Here is a 21,505-nt window from a genome sequence, read left to right on the forward strand (position 1 = left end):
TCTACAGGGGGCGACACACACACACGTTGACTTTTTATTCAATCTAATAAAACCAAAGCTGTGATTAGAATGTTCTCATGAATGAAGATCATGTGACAGCACAGTGACTCGTGATTGGCTGAAGGAAATCACTTTATTGTAAAAAGTCAAACAGAAACAGACTTAAACAGAAGAAGCTCATTTAACAGAGACACTTAGCAACAAGCTAACATTAGCATCTAACTGAACCAATGACAACAGCACTCAGAGCACCTACAGGCCCTGAATGCACCACGGCCTTCATCTGGGCCTTCCTGAGTGGTTGTCATCACCTGTGAACCTGCACAGAGCAAACAGGAAGTGGTGTCATTAGGAGGAGGGGCCAGGAGAAAACAGTTGTGTTTAAATGATCATCAATATTTACTGCACCTTTAAGAAACTAACATCAGTGTGTGTGTGTGTGTGTGTGTCAGTTAGGTGCAAAGGGGACCTCTGGAGGTGGAGGTTTGACGGTAACGGGCTGGGAGGTTCTACGTGGTGGGGATGGTTTGGGCTGAGCCTGCTGCTGCACCGTGTCATAGTAGGTCACGCCCCCATAGGTCACCTGACTCTGTCCCTACACACACACACACACACACACACACACACACACACACACAGGAGCAAAGAGTTAAGAGTGAGCACCAGCTGTACCTCACTCACACGTGCTGTCCCACACTCACCTGCACAGGTGTGTTGTACACTGCTGTGTACGGGAATGTCATCACTCCTGGGGGGGGGTAGAATGGGGGGGGCAGCAGAGGCTGGGGTTGTCCCGGCGACAGAGAGACGGGTGGGGCCCCGTAAAGGGCGGGATTAGTGATGGGTCCGCCTGCAGATTGGTGGGGGTGGAGACCTGAGAGCACACACGGTCAGTGTGAGGACAACACACAAACACCAACACACAAACACACACACACACCGGGGTGGGGGAGGTGCATCTCTGGCTGGACCAGCATGCTTTGCGGTGGCAGGGGGGCGGGGCCATCACTATGAGTGTAGAGAGGCGTCTGATAGGACACTGAGGAGAGAGAGAGCAGGCATCACATAATCTGGATATGAGCAGGTCTCTGATTGGATACAGAGCTCCAGGGACAACCAATTACAATCACAAGAGTTCTGCTACTACTACTAAGTATCAATCAATAATCAATACAAGGAATGTGTGAAAAAAAACCTAAAAAACAAAACAAACACAATAATAATTATAATAAATCTCTAAACACAAGGAATCTCTGTCCGTGTGTGTGTGTGTTATCTCTCTGCGCTGAGCAAAGGGAGGAGGGGCGGAGTTACACACAGTTTTAGTCAAGAGCTACTAGCTCCAGATCTAGCTACTTTTCCCGGTGTTATTTGAGACTGAAAGCACGTATCGCTCAGTTTTACAGTCAATTACTCAAATTAGGTGATTATGTCATTTCCCCTGAGCTGAAGGCCTCAAAACCTACACCACACACACACACACGCGCGCGCACACACTTTAAATGCTAAATAAATAGTTTTATTTGTACGAATTTATACATCTTTTATTGGATTCTACTTAAACCACTGCTGCAGCCAAAGTCTCTGAACTGAGTTCAAAACTTCAGAGCCCTGGGACGAGGTGTGTGTGTGTAATTCAGAATTACGCACTGTGGGTGCAGCAGCCCTGAAATGTGGGCGTTGCCATTCAAATCTATCTTTAATAATAATAATAATAATAATACATTTTATTTAAAAGCGCCTTTCAAAACACCCAAGGACACTGTACAGGGCAGTCATTAAAATAAACAATAAAAACAGCAGCTGCTGCTGTGATGAATTAAAACTGTGACAGACACAGACTTCTGTCCACGTTGGTCACAGTGATTCAACTATTTTATGTCCAACGTAAAGTTTGATCCACTACAGAGTGAAACATGCCGTTATATACAGATGAGGATGGAACACAAACTGTTCCCACACATATTTTAATGAGGCTCAGGTCACTTTAAACTATTTATATTTAAAACTGTGTATTATGGAAGTTAATAATTCTGTTTCACTGTAAACATCCCTCTGTATTAAAGCAGGACGCTCTGTGGATGTGTTATTACATCATATCTACATCATATAACTCTGTCACGCTTTACAGTGATGATGATGATGATGATGATGATGATGATGATGATGATGATGAGATTTTAACTGTGACTCAGTCACACTGCAATAATTTGATCAATAATCTGATCAAATCAACCTGTTACATTGTTTATCAATGAAGGCGTTTCAAATTAAAAGTGAACTTTATCATTTTCACGGATTTCAATAACATTGACAAGTGTTGGAAAAACTCCATGTTCTGTGATTTCTAGACAGCACAAAAAAAAAAAATGACATCACCGCCTCCTTCCCTTCAGCCCGCCTTCTTTCACACATATGTGCTTTTTGACTCCTTATGTGCGGTGGGCGTGTCTGCAGCCTGGACCAGAGAATATGCATAAGAGAGAAGTGCGTAACTGCAGGTCAGTTTAAAGAGGATTTAACTTTTATTCTGAATTAAATCTTCTATCATGTGTCAAAGTGTTTCTCCAGACATAACTTCATGCTGTGCATTGCTTTTCACAATTTATTCATTTAAAAATATGAAAACAATAGTTATCACTGTACACATTTAATAACAAACCTAAATGTCCCTGACGTCCCTCATTTAACCGTCCATGAAAAGCTACTGAACCTCCCACTTTTCTAGTACATACTAGTAGTACATACTTCCTACAGGCACTGACCTAGTTATGATAATAATGATAATATCAATAAGGATGGATATACACTAAGAATGAGCGATATGTTATTTTTTACAATATATCATTAAAAACATTTCCACGGCTAAGAACATGTGATCCCACCATAGAAACCATTAATTCTCATTAATATTGTAGGTGTCGTTAATTATTGATGGTCATTAGGCCTTCATTTAGATGAGAATTATTCTAAAACCCTGGTTCCAGGGGACAGCATTACCCCCAAGTTTGTTTGTCAACAACTCATTCTCTAAAGCGCTGTTCCCGAGAGCTCCGCCCCACCCACCCACGCTCTTCTTGGGTATTATTATCATTCCTTTTAGGAAATGCCCCTTAGGATACCCAAAGTCTCACCGTGCACACACACATCAGACCTGCTGAACAAATACAGTTTTTGACCAAATGGGAAAAAAAAAAAAAAAAAAAAAATGGCCGCTCGGTGCGCATTATAGACGCCAAAAATGTGATGGAACCACATGACCAGCATGTTTGCCTGATTCATGTGAAATTGGCCACAAGTATTCTTTACTCTAAGATACATTATGACCACGCCCAAAACCATGGCATTTCGCCCTGGAAACGCATTTGTGTGAACTAGTCTGAGGGGCTCCATGCGATTCACTTCAAACTCGGCCAGGACACTTGGAACCCACTGAAGATTAAAAATCAATTTGCGTATCTTTAACGGTTTAGTCGTGGCACGACTGGCGCCATTTAGCACGCCATTTTAGGAAAATGCATATAATTTTCAAATGCCAAGTTCAAACTGTTTCATATTTGATAAACATGATGACTGTCCATCCATAAACAAGACTCAATGTGAAAATTACCCATCATGCCTTGCGTTCTCAGATGATGCCACTCTTATAAGATGGGAGCAGGTCGCTGATGGAAAAAAACATTCTGTGATCAGTGGGCGGGGCCTATAATGTCACTAGAAAATCCTTTGCCATCACATTCTAAATACTGTATCTTGACTATTTTTTACTGGATTCACATCAAATTCACAGTGATTTTTAACTGGTTTTCTCTTTATACTGTTTTTTTGCTACTGGCACCATTTTGCACGCAATAATAGAAAAACCACGATAACTCATATACAACGTTCAAACAGCCTCATATTTGATACACATGGGATACCGACCCCAGCTACTCCTTCAGACTCTACGCTCGCGGCATTAATTATTATTATTATTATTATTATTAGATACTTGGCAATAATTGCTGTAGTTTAATAGCCTTTGACATTATTTTGGCCATAGATTTATAGTCAAAAAATTTAGGCAAAATAGATTTTTATTGATTGTAAATTTTTTCGTTACCTTAACGAATACCATAAATTATGGGATATCATCCATCCCTAATATATACATATATATTTAAGGACTGCAGCTAATATTGTGTTTATGGAGGTGGTGATGGGAAACCAATCAGAAACTAGCAATGCCATCATCAGACACTAGAGGACATGTGTGTGTGTGTTACCTGGTTCATAGTAGTGACTCTCCATCACGCCGAGGGTCATGGTGGGTGGGGCTTGTTCTGGCCCCGCCCTCTGTCTCTGAGACGAATAGCGCTTTGCACGCGTTGAAGCCCCGCCCACCATCTCCTCCATTGGTGGAAACTGAGGAGGCGGGGCCGACGGCAGGCCTGTGGACACAGAGCTGTGATTGGACAGTCGGTGTGACTTACACTGTAGAACAGTGCTTCTCAAACTGGGGTCTGAGGACCCACATGACTCTGATATATAAGTCATATTACAAATATGGATGTCCCGACACAACTGACACATTTATTATTAACAGATTGGTTACATTCAACATGATATCTACAGTATTCTACCATTGAATAAATATAATATAATTTATATCATCTGATAAAATGTGATATTTGTTTTCTGGCTGATGTCAGACCAATATCCGATATCAGACTCAGAATTCCTTCATTAATCCCAGGGGGAAATTGCTTCAATATCGGATCGGACACCAATAAATACAAATAGTAAAGCCATGCAAACAAAGTAGTTTAAATGTAATAATAAATGTTTTAAAAGAGACATATTGTGAAAAATCTACTTTTGCAGTTTTTTTGATCACGAGGTAACGTTTGTCCACCAGCACAATATCTGAAATAAACCATCCAGTTGTTTGTTTGTGCTCTGTGTAAGTCTTATCACTCAGAAAATTGATCCTTTTCAAATTTTCGACATTTATGACATCACACGTGAAATCAGGAATCAATATTGCCAGATCAGATGAACAATTTCCAGCCCAATCACATCTTAGAACCTAAACCCAAACCATGAACCTGGCAACGCTGTGTTTGTGACACAGTGTGACTCAGCAGTTGTGACTATCACCATGAATGGATTATTCCTGTAATCTCTACATGAGATGATGACAATAAAGCAACGTAGCAGCTCCGCTAAGTGTTTGAAGCTGCTGACTCAGCTGTTTTCGCTGTTGAAGCAGCTGTTGCTGCACGATGCATACACTTCATCAAACAATGTTTTTCTGACTCACAATCACAATATCTACTTAAATATTCATGTGTTTTACTGTAATGTACATTTTTTTGGCTGAAAACAAGAAGTGTGTGAATAGCAAAAGAAAGACGCTAGTGATCAGCTGTTGTGTGGAGTCATCGTCTATAGACACGCCCACTCACACGGACCATGTGACCATAATCAGCACCATCAACACAACAAACAGGAACACTAATTACCTAAGGCTCCACCCCCTTACTTACCTCTAAGATCTGATTCAATGTACGAGGCGGGGCTCTGTCTCCAGCTCCGCCCACTCAGGCTGAGCCGAACCACTTCCTGGTCCAGACCCCCCACACTGACGGATCCAGCAGGCTCGTCCGTGGACGCCTTCGCTCGGGTCCTTCGAGCTGCCGAGTACGACTTCCTCTCCAGTGGCCGCTCTGCGTCCTGATTGGACGTCTTCTGGGCAGGCTGAGGGGCGGGCTCAGAGGCAGCCGGAGAGGCGGGTCGTTGCTGAGCAGTTACCGTGGTTACAGCTGCTCGACCACGCCCCTCCGCCTCCGACGATAATGGGGCTTGTGATTGGCTGCTCCGCTGCTGGGGCGGAAGGGGGAGGGGCCGAGTGCGGGGGGAAGGGGCAGTTGTCACATGACCCTCACTGACCCACGACCTTTGACCCCCATCTCTGCTCCGCCTATTCACACACACACACACACACACACACACACACACACACACACACACACACACACACACACACACACACACACACACACACACACACACACACACACACACACACACACACACACACACACACACACACACACACACACACACACACGTTCCTACGGTCCATGCTGTGCCGGAGTTTAATGGATGTTGCTGAAGGCACCCTCACCTGCCCCGCCCCCTGCCCCGTCCCCTGTCGTTGTGGCGGATGTCGTATCCGTAGATGCTGATGAGCTCCTCTCGGCTCTTGGGGGCCTGCTCTTCTTCTCTGAAGCGGTCGTGCTCCCAGCGCCCCTCGTCCTTCCACAGCTTCCTGTTCCTGCCCTTGGGTCTGACACCACAAAAGAAAATAGTGAGGCGGCGAGCGGAGGCTGACCCAGTGTGACGTTGACCAATGAGAGCGTACCGCTCCTCCTCCGTGGCGTGTCCTCTTAGGTCGTGCTCAAAGAACAGACCTTTCCTGGGAATGTAGGCGGGGTTCTTACGGTCCTCATCATCATCCAGATGTTGCTTCACACCAGCCTTCGTCTCTGGATCGTCTGTGGACTCCTGACATCACCACATCATCATCATCATCATCATCATCATCATCAGGTCATGTTCATTAAAATGGTTCAAAGTGACTAAAAATGGTGGAAAAGATGATGAAATGTGATTTTAAAAACCACAGAAATTGGTTAAAAGTTGTAAATTATAGTGGACAAAAACAGACAGAAAAAGTGGAAAAAAGGTTCAAAGTGTCAATATTGGAACAATTATTTTAAACTGGCAAATAATGGGCATGACAAATGGTGTATTTAGCTAAACTCGTACAGTGCCCGTCGGAAATATGTATTCATATACTGGGAGGAGCTTAAGTAGAGTTGTCAATTATGTCCAAATGAGTATATGTTTGAAGGTTGTATGTACATAGAGGTGTACATACTGTACTCTGTAGTGTTATAAAGGGTTTATTTGTGGGTGTAAAATAATTCTATGAGACATGAATATGATAAAAAAAAAAAAATTTCGTTTGGTTAGAGTCATTCTGTGTATTTTTGTAACTTTCTGTTGTGTTTTTGTGTATTTTTGTGTAATTATTGTTTTTGTTGCCATTGGAGTGTGATTCTGGAATCATTGTGTATTTTTGCATCTTTTTTGCTGTAATTTTGTGTAATTTTCATATTTTTGTTGTCGTTTGGTGTATTTTTTTGTAATGTATATTTTTTTGGAGCCTTTTTGTATTTTTTTGTGCATTTCTGTTCTTTTGTGTACTTTTTGTATAAATATTGTTGAGTTTTTTCTTTAAAAAAAAAAAAAAAAAAACAGACCCACTGCAACTATTTGAAACTTTAAGGTATGTATATAACCCCGGTTCTATGAGTAATATGAGTGAGATGTCTCACTGTGGGATGCAACCTCTGTCTGCATTCCTCAGAAGCATTTATTTCAATCAGCTAATTCTGATTGGCCGGTGAAGCGCAATCGTCGACGAGGGGGAGACCCACCTCCTATAAAAGGAGGATGCGGACAGACGCGCACCATTCAAAATAAGCACCTCTTCTCCTTGATCAAGCGAGAAGAGTAGTCTGGTGGGACATCTCACTCATAGAATCGGAGATATATACATAACCTAATATTTTGTGAGATGTCTCACAATGGAATATGGAAACTCCCGTAGTGCAGACATGCTTATCGAGCAGTACCAGCCCCCAGGGCAGAAGTCTGATCACAGCAAAACCGCCCCGTGCATGAAACGTCCAGCATGTAAGAGCAGACGAATGTGAGGGGCGAGGACCAACTCGCTGCTGCACAGATGTCCAGAACAGACACTCCCCTGAACAAAGCCCAAGATTTGGCAAGACCCCGAGTCGAGTGTGCACACAGACCCGTAGGCGGCTGCAGACCCTGACACAAGTAAGTCAAAGCAATAGCCTCCACCACCCAGTGTGACAGGCGTTGCTTAGTAACAGGCTTCCCTTTGCGGGGATTGGCCCTTCAATGTGAGCAAAGCGCTATTCATCTCAGAGCCTGAGGCCCCTTGTCATATTTATATAAGTGCGGATCACACGAACTGGACATAACACATCCAACCGCTGCTCACCCTGTGAGGCAGAAAAGGCCAAAAGGTCAATGGGAGAAGACGAGCCCACAACCTTCGGCACAAAAGCCAGGTTGGGTCTCGGGATGATCCTCGCATCACCTGGGAAAAGCTGAGCGCACGACGGATGAACCAAGAGTGCATGGATGTCACCGACCCTCTTGGCCGAAGCCAGAGCCAGTAAAAAGACAGTCTTAAGAGAGGCAAACTTCAGGCTCACCCCCTCCAGTGGTTCGAAAGGACGATGTTTAAGTCCCTCCAAAACCACCGTTAGATCCCACGGTGGCACCACAGATCTGGACACGGGGAAGAACCTATGTGCTCTCTTCATAAACTGGCAGATCAGCGGGTGCTGACTGGCCGACTTATCCCCAAAGCCAACGTGACAGGCGGTGATCGCTGCCAAATACACTTTCAAGACTGTTTTTGTTAATCAGGTCCTGCAGAAATGACTAAATCACTCCCACCGGGCACTGAAAAGGGATGTGGTTCCTCTGGAGGCACCACCCCTCAAACAGCCTCCACCTAGAGTCATAAAGAGACCTAGTGGAGGGGGCTTGAACATTCAGTATGGTGGAGATAACACTCTGTGATAATCCCACGGCCGACAGATTGAACCACTCAGGGGCCAAAGCCACAGCGCCAGACAGTCTGGACACGGGTGGAAAACTGTGCCCCTCCCTTGTGACAGCAGGTCCCTGTGCAGTGGGAGCTGCCAGGGACGTGCACACAGCAGCTGGTAAATGTCCGCCAGCCACTGCTTGGCCGGCCACAGTGGAGCCACCAAGATCAGTGTGTGACCGCATTCCCTCAGCCTGAACAGGGTGGAGGGAATCCAAGCAAACGGGGGCATGCGTAAAGAAGCACACGGGGCCAAATGTGCACTAGTGCGTCTACGCTGAGGGGAGCCTCTGTGCTGCGCAGGGAGAAGAACATTGCGCACTGCGCGTTCCTTGCAAACAGGTCCACCTCGGCCTGTCCGTAGCGGGGCCACAGCTGCTGCACCACCTCTGGGTGCAGCATCCATTCCCCGTAAAGCGCCGCGCCCCTGGATAACAGGTCGGTGCCCACGTTCATGATCCCCAGGGCGTGCGTCGCCCAACACTCCACAGGATCAGTCTGCGTGCCAGTGACAGCAACCGACGAGAGCGCAACCCCTGACAGTTGATGTATGCCACTGCCGTGGTATTGTCCGTCCTCACCAGGACATGATATCCCCTGAGAGACAGAAGGAAGTGGATCAGCGAGAGGAACACCGCTGACAGCTCCAAGTAATTTATGTGAGCGTGCTGAAGGACTGCATTCCAGCAACCCCTCACAGCCCCACCCTTGTGAATCCCACCCCAGCCTTTTAAGCTGGCGTCCGTGGAAACCACCTTTCTTGATGTAACGATACCCATAGCCATCCATCAGGAAGCCCGGGGCGCCATGACGCACAGGATCCAGCCCTTGTGAGGCCACCCACAGTTGGAAATTCCTCATGTGAAGGCAACCAAGGCGAATCACGAGGATGGCCGAAGCCATCAACCTGAGTAAAAGAAGACAGTCTGAACTGAACAGACGTGCCCGCCTGAAACAACCTGAGACACGCCCTGAACGTCTTCACCCGCTCCAGTGAAAGTAGCGTGGTGAATGGCACTGAGCACAGGGACAGACCCAGGAAAATTATTTCCCATGTAGGGGACAACACGCTCTTTTCCGCATTCACCACAAATCCCAGATTTGGCGAGCCAGCAGAATGTGTGTGTGCGCCATGGCCTGCACCTCTGATTGTGCCAAAAGCAGCCAATCGTCCAGGCCTAACGGGAGAACGTGGTACTCTAAACACGCCCCCCAGAAAGCAAACCGCAGGTATTTTCTGTAAGGGGGATATGTTGGAACATGGAAATACCCATCTTTGAGGTCAACAAACGTGAACTAATCGCTCTGTCGCACCAGACGCAATAGGAAGTAGGTGTATTTTATGGGCGACCGTGGCTCAGGTGGTAGTGGGTCGTCTTCTGATCGAGAGGTTGGGGGTTCGATCCCAGTACCTGACTATGTGTTGAAGTGTCCTTGGGCAAGACACTGAACCCTAATTTGCTCCCAGTGGTCGACTAGTGCCTTGCATGTCAGTCCTGTCCCACTGGTGTGTGAATGTGAGAGTGATTGGGTGAATGAGCTGATATGTAAAGCGCTTTGAGACTGTTTCAGTGGTGATAAAGCTCTATATAAATCAAGTCCATTTACCATTGTTTACCATTTATTTTCTGAGGCACTTGTTCAGGGCTCGTAGGTCCAGGATGGGACGGATCCCGGACCCCCCTCGTTTGGGGACCAGAAAGTACCTAGAGTAGAACCCCTCCTGAGACAGAGCGAGAGGGACCACTGAGATCACTCCCCTGCGCAGCAGAAATGTGATCTCCTGAAACACATGGGCCGACTCTCCGTGGGCCTGAAAGTGATTCATGCAGGGGAAACGGGGAGGGACAGATGCAAACTGCAGCCTGTACTGACACACGTCAGCAACCGTGGATATTTTCTCCATCGTCGCAGGGTCCTGAGACAGTGCAAAATCCTCACAGAGTTCAGCCTGATAGGCAGTGAGGAAAGAGAGGAAATTCAGTGCCCTGACTGAGAGGTCAGCGGCCGCATACCTCTTAGCGGACAGGCTCGACTGGAGACGGTCTGCTCTGGAAGGTAACACGGGCCTCTGAGAGGACAAAACGGGCTGTCGCGGGAGCAGGTGAGCCGCAACGAGAGGCTCTACCGACAGCATATGAAGCAGTCTGAGGCTCTCCATCGTCTCACAGTCAAGGGATGAGGCATTTAACACTGGGGTTTTCACGGTGAGCGAAAGGTCCTTCCAGGGACGAGGGACTTCCACGAGCAAATCAGGAAAGACAGGAAGAATTTGTCTTGCAGCGCCCTCGAAAGAGGGAGCTTCTTCCCTTCGTAGCGGAACCTGGTGGTTTCAGTCACCTCGGCGGGCCATGGAATGGCCAGCCAAGCCACAGCGCGTTTACACACTTCCACTGTTTCCAGGCTGAGAGGATAGGAGACGGGCATGAGTCCAAATCCTCCTGTGAAGCTACAGAGGAGGCATGAAGCGCGCCCCGAGCCGGGGTGATGAAAGATCTGTCCTCCTGTCTACACCCGAGCCAAGAGGGTCAGAGGAGTCTACATCAAACTCTCTGCAGTCAATCACAAGGACATCCTTGTGAAGCGGGGAGGGAGACGCCAGGTCGAGCTGGGAACACCAGCTCGAAGGTTCACTACCTTTTGGCAGCAAAGGACAGCATCTACCAAGCAAAGCAAAATAAAAGCTGTATTTTACCCACTTCTCGGCCAGTTGTGGTCAAGCGCAGGCGCGAGTTCTGCCAGCGTCCGGCAACTGGAATAAATAGAATCCGCCTGTGGACAGTTAAGCTGGGGAAAAAAAACGCAAGATAGCTGAGATGAGAAGAGGTGTTTCAATGGTGTGCGTGTTTGTCCACGTCCTCCTTTTATAGGAGGTGGGTCTCCCCCTAGCGGGCGGACGCTCTTCACCGGTTAATCAGGATTGGCAGATTAAAATAAATGCTTCTGAGGAATGTAGACAGAGGTTGCATCCCATAGTGAGACATCTCATGAAATATTATGAAATAGAACTTCCCGGAACTCTTCCGTTGTCTCAACTCTCTCTCTAAAAGGCTCAGTGTGCGTTCAGCATCTACATCCAAGGTCTGCATTTGGTTATATAGCATGAGGTGAGAGTTTATAATGACGTATCCACTGAGGAATGTGCAGCTTTCAACAACACGACAAAAAACAAAATAATGCATTAAAAGGAGAAAAAATATGACAAGAAGTAGTGATGAAAATAGGGGAAAATATGGAGTTTGGTGTAATGGAAAAAATAAACAAAAATAAGCTAAAATTGTTACAAATATTTCTGTGTCTCAGAGAGGTGTGCCGTAAACCTTCCACCAGGTACATCACCATGGTAACTGTTGTTAATGATCAGTGAGAATTAAAGCTCCGCCCCCTGACCTAGGGCTTGTCCTTCTCTCACTCATTGGAGGATGCGATGCTGAATATCTATGATAGATCCTATCCTTCATCCAATAGAGAAGCGTAGAGAAGTGATCAAATGACGGTAACGTATGCTGTGATTAACTCCACCCCCTTTTAAGTAGGGATTCATGTTGGACGGTTCAGTTAACAAGTTGGTAACGCAGTGATGATGTCACAGGGGACGGGGCTGTTACCTGTCCATCACCACTCTGTCTCTCTCCAGCTCCGCCCACTTTGTCTTCCGCCCTGCTCTGGTTCTGCTGAGTCAGCACTTTTTCAGCTGCTGACTCAACAGGAGGAGGAGGGGGAGGAGCCTCTTCATCATCATCTTCATCAGCAGCCTGAGGTCACAAACAGGTTGGTCAGAGGTCACAGGGGGAAGAGTCAGAGGGGGGGTCAAAAGTCACTCACCTCAGAATGGGACAGGTTCTCCTCTGCTTCAGCATCAGCACTGTCATAGTCTGAGAGCACGGCTACACACACACACACACACACACACACACACACACACACACACACACACACACACACACACACACACACACACACACACACACACACACACACACACACACACACACACACACACACACACACACACACACACACACACACACACACAATCAATACCAATCAGTATCTAGATTCAAATGTGGATGATGCGAGTGTATCGATTCATTCAGTGGCATCGTTTCAGTCCATGGTTCCATCCATCCATTTTCTGCCTCTTCCTGTTTTCAGGGTCGTGGGGTGATTTTTTTCATACATGTTGTATCCTGTTTTTCTGAGGCACATTGAACGCACCATCACGAGCTTTGTGTTTTGTTTTGAACACGGACTGAAGCATAAAGCACGTTGGTACCACTACAAAGTTATAAAAACACAGAGGTCAGCTAGAGCAGCAGCTATAGATGAATACTGTAAATCACACGTAGAAAGATGGTAAACATGACCAGATAAAGAATGCCATGCTGATATACATCTTATAGACATTAAATATGACTCAGTGAGGGTCTGTTTACAGCAAATGTGACTGTTAAATAATAGTTTTCATTTTTATTTGCACTAACAGTTGTAAAGACCTAATAGTGAAAGGTTGTTAATATTATAAATGTTAATGCTACTGTATTAGCCTAATATCTGCTGAACAGTTCATATTAGTATCTTTGGCAGACAGGAATATAGACATAATTATTGAAAGGGTCACTTTAAGTCACTCATTGAGAGTGATGATGTCACTGTTTAAGTTGTGACAGTGTTATAAACAGGTTCTAAATGTGAGGAACCACTTCCTGATGTTGAATCTGGTTCTAAATGCCAACCCTACTGGTGAAAATGCATTTTTAAAGAGAAGTGATGCATAGTACTAGTAGAGATTAGAAGCAAAATGCTGATGATTTATCACAAAAATGGATTACGTTGGCAGCACTATTGGAAGTCATCAACGAAAGGAGCCAAACTCTCTCAGATGTATTCTACCGTGGAACTTTAAGAAGACTGGATAGTTTGTTTCACAACATAATATAATGAATACAACAAATCCAGAGGATTCAATGAATCGCTAATGTATGGTATCGCTGGTAGCATATGGAGGTGCAATGTTATTCTAACTTGTGTCGGTGAATGTAGTGATGTGTGATGATCTAAAGCTTTTTAAAGGACTTTTTCATTTATTTTAATGTGTTATTTACAACTGAGATCAATAAAGCACATGTGTCTCTACAGGGTCTCTGGTTGATATGCACTTGTATATACAGTATCTAGGGTTGGGTACAGAAACGTGATACCAATATGGCACCGGTTCCGACATAAACGGTAGTAACCAAACCAAATAAACATTTCGGTGCCCGAATGTTTTTGTTTATTATTGCCATATGTTACTTGTACATATATTATTTAAGGTAATATTGTGTTCAATCTAGCCAATGAAATAAAAGGGTATTGTATTTTGATAGTAATAATAGTAATATAGTGAATGCAGTTTAATTTTTTAAAAGCACCAGAACCGTTTAAAAAACACCGAGTAGGCACCGGTATGGTATAAAAGCCTATCCTTTATTCCTTCTGCTGTTTTAAACTGTAAAATGAACCCTGTGATTGTGATGGTTTGATCCAATAGCATTGATTTAAGCATTTAGTCTGTAAATTATGTTAAGTTAATTATTGATCATTTAATTTAAACCTCCATTAATTCATGTTTTCACACGACAGAAAAGATCATCTTTGTTTTTCTTCATCACAGCTGTGATGATGATGATTTTCATCTAGGAAACATTTATTTATTGGCCAGTATTTGCTTTACCTCAGTGGGCGGGGCCTCAGAAGCTGGAATATTTGAGGGTGTAACATGTTAATTCAGCAATTAATCATCTGATCATTGGTGCGCTCTGATTGGTCAGATACCAATGATCAGAAATCACATGGTCCTGTCCTACCACACAATGTGAACTCACATTTACATGTGTGTGTGTGTGAGTGTGTGAGTTTACCTTCTCCAACTCCATCTTCACTCTCCTGAAACACAAACACACACACATTAGACACAAACAGCTTCTCTGTGGGGCTACCAACTGTACACACACACACACACACACACACAACCAACTGTACACACACACACACACACACACACAACCAACTGTACACACACACACACACACACACTACCAACTGTACACACACACACACACACACACACAACCAACTGTACACACACACACACACACACACAACCAACTGTACACACACACACACACTACCAACTGTACACACACACACACACACACTACCAACTGTACACACACACACACACTACCAACTGTACACACACACACACACACACTACCAACTGTACACACACACACACACACTACCAACTGTACACACACACACACACACACTACCAACTGTACACACACACACACAACCAACTGTACACACACACACACACTACCAACTGTACACACACATACACTACCAACTGTACACACACACATACACACACACACTACCAACTGTACACACACACATACACTACCAACTGTACACACACACACACACACACTACCAACTGTACACACACACACACTACCAACTGTACACACACACACTACCAACTGTACACACACATACACTACCAACTGTACACACACATACACTACCAACTGTACACACACACATACACACACACACTACCAACTGTACACACACACACTACCAACTGTACACACACACACTACCAACTGTACACACACACACACTACCAACTGTACACACATACACTACCAACTGTACACACACACATACACACACACTACCAACTGTACACACATACACTACCAACTGTACACACACACTACCAACTGTACCTACACACCTACACACACACACACACACACACACACACACACACACACACACACACACACACACACACACACACACACAGTAGCAGCTAACAGAAGCTAACCACCTAACCTCTGCTCTCTAACCGGTACTCTGGGACATTGAGTCCCGGTCTAAGCTACCGTTATAGGCCTCAACTATGGGCCTGGCCCGGTTCTGGCCCGGTTCACTCACACACTCGGACTGGCCGCTCCGGGCTTCGGTCTGTCGGTTCTCCTCCACGGGCTCCGGTTCTCTGCTGCGGGCTTTGGGGACGGAGCCTCCGGTCCGGGCCTTGTCGGAACCGGATTGTGTGCCGGACTCGGAGCCCTCTGAGCCGGACTGGGAGTCCTCTGAGTCCAGGTGAACGCGCCTCCTCCGTCTGCGCCGGTCCGCCATCTCACACTCAGCTTTTTCTTCTTCTGTGGTGTTTATTGGCACTTACCGCTCACCATTAGGACCATTACCGCCATCCACTGGTTACAATGTGTCTGGTCGACGGGCCGCCGTCATTGCTACAAGCGTCCTCACACCAGGGGCGGAGCTATGGGTGACGTCATAAACGTAGACGCCTAAATAACTGCCCCGCCCACGAGAGCGGTGCGTCAACAGGGCGGCCATCTTGGACCAGTGTCAATCGCTTCTACAGTGCATTTGATAGATAGATAGATAGATAGATAGATAGATAGATAGATAGATAGATAGATAGATATAGAATAAAAGAAACCCAGAAAACGTGAACTAAACCTGGTCACTGGCAGGTTTTATCAAAGAAACCCTGGGTTTCTACCTGGCTCCGCCCACCTGATCACTTTAATGAACTTTAACACTTTTCTCTGAAACACATTAGTGACATCACACACCACAGACGTGTTCACATCATTACTAATGTTGTGTTGATTTATGTTTTTTGGGGGTTTGTTTTTTTGTGCTAACAGTAATTTTCTTTCTAACATTGTAGATGTAGATCATTAAGTGAAACACACTGAGAGGTTGATCTACATTAAAACATCTACTGACGTCTGTAGTAAAGTTCACTGAATACAAACCTGTGGATAATATAAAGGAGGAGATGATCATTTAAATTAATACACTTTTAAGGCATGATTGTTGTTTAATACTGTAATACAGTTTGATCTATAGATCACCCGCTTGTTGAAAGTATGATGGCGCAGTGAATTATGACACCACTCTTGGAAGTGATGGGTCACAGGTTCACATCCCACTTCAGTGTTTTTTTATGACATATTTTATAATGTAGAGATGAATCTGGTGATAATATTACATTAAAATCAATATAAATGATTAGATATGAAGCATCAGTCACTGTGTTTATATCCAGTGTAACAGGAGGACTCTCTATACAGACATCCTATGATGCTGACACGTCTCCTCAGACACATTTTATTATTATTATTCACCACTCGTCACGTCACTGAAGAGATAAAGTGATGAAGTGATCATAAAGTGTTATTAATTACAGGTGATTTAATCACTATAATCACTGAAGACTGAACACATCTTTAGAACAGGATCATATTCATCAAACAACAGCTTATTTCACCATCAGAGTGAATAAATCACTATTTTCCGTTTGGTTGCCATGGCAGCTCGATTAAATCTCTGATCCATTGATGATGGCTTTTTGTCGCGCGCGTGCACATCAGTAACCCAAGGTTTACATACTCAGGGTTTATTAACCCACTTCATACCAGCTGTAATGAATCAGATACACAGAGTTTACCATGGAGGGTATGTTGACCTAGAGTTTATGGATAGACTCAGAGTTTGTTAAACCTCCTTTATGGAACACACCTCTGGTATTCTCATTGTATTATTATTTTTATTGCTATATTATTATATTACATTATTATTAATAATATTGTTTATCAATATTATTGTGTTATTGCTATTGTTATCACTGTTACTATTATTATATCATCATCATTAATTATTGTAGCCAAAGAACTGAAATATTCAAGGATGTGGAGATTAAGTGTTGAGAGGTAAAGCCAGCATTTTAAATATATCCAAACAACTTGTATCGTAGCTACATCTGTGATGTTTTTTAAAAAATTTATCAGTTTGGAAATCAGTTCAAAATTCAACAAATAATTCTCCTTATAAATTGAGAAATACCTCTTTCTGTCATAATGTCTATGCACCGCTGCCTCCACCACCACCAATCCAAGATGGCAGCGCTGTTGACGTGTCCGTCCCTCCACAGTCGATGCGGCGTCTACATATATAATGTCTATGCACAGGCCCACCCAGATTGACAGATTGCCCACCAGATTCGTTAAAAAGTAAAATAAAATATATTTTGTGAAAATGTATTCTGTGAAAAAAACCATAAAACACACTAATATTGGCCCGTTTTTCAATTGTCTCGTTTTATCTTTTTGGAATTGAAAACTGAAAAACAGCTATTTCCTTTTTCCATTCTCAACTCTGAAACAAAAAACAAAGTCACGTGATACGAGGTCACATGGTCTGGCTTTTTCTTTTTTTTTTTTCAGCCGACATGCGGAAGTGATTGTGTCAGAATAAAAGCATAGAGAATATAAAGCAGGCACAGGATCCATCACAGAGGGCAATAGATCATTAAAAAGACTTACAAAAGCTACATAAAGATAATTTTTTTGTCATTTTTTATTTCGACATGAAATTATGCTGATGCTTGCGACCAGCACACACGAACGAAGTTACAAAAAAATGACCAGCAGGTGGCACTGTGGGGATATGCTTGTCCTTAGCAGGCATTATTTCATGAATGTTCACGTGTAAAAAAGATACAGTAAACACATCGTTTGTAGATTGTCTATCCCTACATACTATAGATATACTATACTATATCAGGAGAAACTGGTCCATGCTTTTATCTCCAGCAGACTGGACTATTGTAATGGTCTTCATCAAACATCTACAGCTGGTTCAGAACGCTGCAGCTCAGGTCTGAACCAGAACAAAGAGGTCAGAACACATTACACTGGCTCCCAGTCAGCCTCAGAGGAGACTGTAAAGTTCTGCTGCTGGTTATAAATGTGTGAAAGGGTTTGGTCCAGAATACATCAGTGAGATGTTAGTCAGGTATGAACCCAGCAGGTCTCTGAGATCTATGGACACAGGTCAGATAGTGGAGCCCAGAGCTCACAGTAACCATGGTGATGCTGTGTTTAGTTGTTATGCTGCAAAGAAGTGGAACAAACTGCAGCAGAGCTGAAGTCAGCATCACATGTGAACATTTTTAAATCAAAGTTAAAGAAACTTTTTTCTCTACTGTATATGATTGAGAGAGATTTATGGTCATGTTGATGATGTCATGTGTTTGTTGATGATTTTAATTAGATTTTACTGATGATTTTAAATGTTTTTATTGATTTTAAACAATTGAATGTTTTATCATCATGTGTTTCCTTGTGTATGAAATGCACTATACAAATAAATTTGCCTTGCCTATAGATATACTATAGCATAGATATACTATAAATATACTATACTATAGATATACTATACTATAGATATACTATAAATATACTATACTATAGATATACTATAAATATACTATACTATAGATATACTATACTATAGATATACTATAAATATACTATACTATAGATATACTATACTATAGATATACTATAAATATACTATACTATAGATATACTATAAATATACTATACTATAGATATACTATAAATATACTATACTATAGATATACTATAAATATACTATACTATAGATATACTATAATATACTATCTATAGATATACTATAAATATACTATACTATAGATATACTATACTATAGATATACTATAAATATACTATACTATAGATATACTATAAATATACTATACTATAGATATACTATAAATATACTATACTATAGATATACTATAAATATACTATACTATAGATATACTATACTATAGATATACTATAAATATACTATACTATAGATATACTATAAATATACTATACTATAAATATACTATACTATAGATATACTATAAATATACTATACTAGATATACTTACTAATATACTATACTATAGATATACTATAAATATACTATACTATAGATATACTATACTAGAGTATACTATAAATATACTATACTATAGATATACTATAAATATACTATACTATAAATATACTATACTATAGATATACTATAAATATACTATACTATAGATATACTATACTATAAATATACTATACTATAGATATACTATAAATATACTATACTATAAATATACTATACTATAAATATACTATACTATAGATATACTATACTATAAATATACTATACTATAGATATACTATAAATATACTATACTATAAATATACTATAAATATACTATACTATAAATATACTATAAATATACTATACTATAGATATACTATAAATATACTATACTATAGATATACTATACTATAAATATACTATACTATAGATATACTATAAATACTATACTATAGATATACTACTATAGATATACATAAATATACTATACTCTAGATATACTATAAATATACTAAAATATACTATACTATAGATATACTATAAATATACTATACTATAGATATACTATAAATATACTATACTATAGATATACTATCTATAAATATACTATACTATAGTATACTATAAATAACTATACTATAAATATACTATAAATATACTATACTATAGATATACTATAATATAATACTAAATAGTATAGCTAGAAGACTAGAATACTATAAACTATACTAGATATACTATAAATATACTATACTATAGATATATCTATACTATAGATACTATACTACTATAGATATACTATACTATAGATATACTATAATATACTTACTATAGAGATACTATAAATATACTATACTATAGATATACTATAAATATACTATACTATAAATATACTATACTATAGATATACTATAAATATACTATACTATAAATATACTATACTATAGATATACTATACTATAGATATACTATAAATATACTATACTATAGATATACTATAAATATACTATACTATAGATATACTATACTATAGATATACTATAAATATACTATAACTATAGATATACTATACTATAGATATACTATAAATACTATACTATAGATATACTACTATATAGATATACTATAATATATACTATAGATATACTATAATAGACTATACTATAGATATACTATACTATAGATATACTATACTATAGATATACTAAAATATACTATACTATAGATATCTATAATATACTATACTATAGATATACTATACTATAGATATAGACTATAAATAGACTATACTATAGATATACTATAAATATACTACGATACTATAGATATACTATACTATAGATACTATACTATAGATACTATAAATACTATACTATAGATATCTATAAATATACTATACTATAGATATACTATAAATATACTATACTATAAATATACTATACTATAGATATACTATAAATATACTATACTATAAATATACTATACTATAGATATACTATAAATATACTATACTATAAATATACTATACTATAGATATACTATACTATAGATATACTATAAATATCTATACTATAGATATATATAAAATATACTATACTATAGATATACTATACTATAGATATACTATAAATATACTATACTATAGATATACTATACTATAGATATACTATAAATATACTATACTATAGATATACTATACTATAGATATACTATAAATATACTATAGATATACTAGAATATACTATACTATAGATATACTATAAATATACTATACTATAGATATACTATACTATAGATATCTATAAAATACTATACTATAGTACTATAGATATACTATAAATATACTATACTATAATATACTATACTATAGATACATAATAAATATACTATACTATAGATATACTATACTATAGATATACTATAAATATACTATACTATAGATATACTATACTATAGATATACTATAAATATACTATA

General features: G+C 40.8%; 1 protein-coding gene across 3 annotated transcripts; it reads right to left on the bottom strand.

Moving 5' to 3' along the window:
* Window positions 1–114: 114 nt before the first annotated feature.
* On the bottom strand, window positions 115–16,030 carry casc3 (casc3 exon junction complex subunit). Of its 3 annotated transcripts, none has more exons than XM_028456299.1 (12): window positions 15,695–16,030; window positions 14,605–14,629; window positions 12,527–12,588; window positions 12,310–12,456; window positions 6,407–6,549; window positions 6,170–6,331; window positions 5,529–5,962; window positions 4,266–4,430; window positions 941–1,039; window positions 702–874; window positions 470–595; window positions 115–319 (listed from the first exon to the last, which is right to left on the bottom strand). In XM_028456299.1, the coding sequence occupies exons 1-12, from the start codon at window positions 15,896–15,898 to the stop codon at window positions 308–310; spliced, it is 1,752 nt and encodes a 583-aa protein (XP_028312100.1). In that variant the 5' UTR covers window positions 15,899–16,030; the 3' UTR covers window positions 115–307. The 3 variants fall into 3 exon arrangements, with proteins under 3 accessions (XP_028312100.1, XP_028312099.1, XP_028312098.1); XM_028456298.1 differs by having other exon boundaries at window positions 409–595; XM_028456297.1 differs by lacking the exon at window positions 115–319 and having other exon boundaries at window positions 329–595.
* Window positions 16,031–21,505: the final 5,475 nt, after the last annotated feature.

This window comes from Gouania willdenowi, chromosome 8, assembly GCF_900634775.1.
Source record: "Gouania willdenowi chromosome 8, fGouWil2.1, whole genome shotgun sequence".
Taxonomy (NCBI): domain Eukaryota; kingdom Metazoa; phylum Chordata; class Actinopteri; order Blenniiformes; family Gobiesocidae; genus Gouania; species Gouania willdenowi.